General features: G+C 50.5%; 1 protein-coding gene across 1 annotated transcript in view; it reads right to left on the reverse strand.

Moving 5' to 3' along the window:
* Nucleotides 1–1,090, reverse strand: part of LOC103362424 (uncharacterized) — a 9,496-nt gene that overhangs the window by 1,247 nt on the left and 7,159 nt on the right. Inside the window, exon 4 of the mRNA XM_008288775.1 lies at nucleotides 384–581. Coding sequence (XP_008286997.1) covers nucleotides 384–581 — 198 coding nt within the window. The remainder of the gene's footprint in view (nucleotides 1–383; nucleotides 582–1,090) is intronic.

The raw sequence follows: 1,090 nt of genomic DNA on the forward strand, positions 1-1,090 counted from the left end.
GCGCTGGTGTCCTCACCTCAGGCTGCTGCTTCCTGTCAACAGGACGTTGATCCTTCAGACTGCAGACGTGAACTTCAGTGAAGCCTCCTCTCTGGACTGTTTACTGCTGCTTTACTGATTCTCCTGTTGAGTTAAATCACAGATAATCTCATAACAACATCCAGAGAACGTTTATGTGACGTGTTCCCTGGATCAGAGGTCAGACCTGCTACCAGACAGCCTGTTAGGTTTTACTTCCTGATCGAGCAGCTCCCTGCTGACGTCTGCAGCTCTTCTGCTCTGTGACGGAGACTCTGGTCCAGTGACCCAACGTGACCCAACGTGACCCAATGTGACCCGGCTCAGTCCGCCTGGAGTTCCAGGAGGAGGTCATATGAACAAACCACAGCCTGTCCAGCTGTCGGTGGTTCTCTGACTCCACAGTGAGCTTCTCTGAACAGCTGCTCTGTGATTATCGGCTCCTGATCGATCTGATCGGTCTGATCGATCTGATTGGTCTGATCGATCTGATCGGTCTGATCGGTCTGATCGATCTGATTGGTCTGATCGGTCTGATCGATCTGATTGGTCTGATCGATCTCCTGCTGTGAAGGACTCAGTAAAGGACGGAGACGTTCCTCAGCCACGACCTGCAGGTTGGTTCTGCTGACCCGGTGACGCTTTGGTTCTGCATCACTTCCTGTTCAAAATGTCTTCATGTAGCGTAAACAGGACGTCTTCGTTAATATGTTTAATTAAAGTTAGACATCAAAGTCGCCATGACGACACTTTTCAGCTTCTGGCAGACTCGAGGTGACGTCAGCGGTTCTGGACCTGATGCACATGATGTGAACATTTAGGCGTGACATCAGCGGTTCTGGACCTGATGCACATGATGTGAACATTTAGGCGTGACTCAGGTCAGCCGGCTGAGTCTCCATGACGGGATGCTGAAGCTTCTGCTTTAGTGTCTGTGAGTGTCTCCTGGTCTGGTTCTGTCAGAACGTCTGAATCAAGTCCGTTTGCTTCCTGAAGCTGTTCTGACTGAACTCTTCACCACGTGTCCATCACATGTTCACCACGTGTTCACCACGTGTTCATCATGTGTTCA

Source organism: Stegastes partitus, unplaced genomic scaffold, assembly GCF_000690725.1.
Source record: "Stegastes partitus isolate 25-593 unplaced genomic scaffold, Stegastes_partitus-1.0.2 Scaffold573, whole genome shotgun sequence".
Lineage (NCBI taxonomy): Eukaryota > Metazoa > Chordata > Actinopteri > Pomacentridae > Stegastes > Stegastes partitus.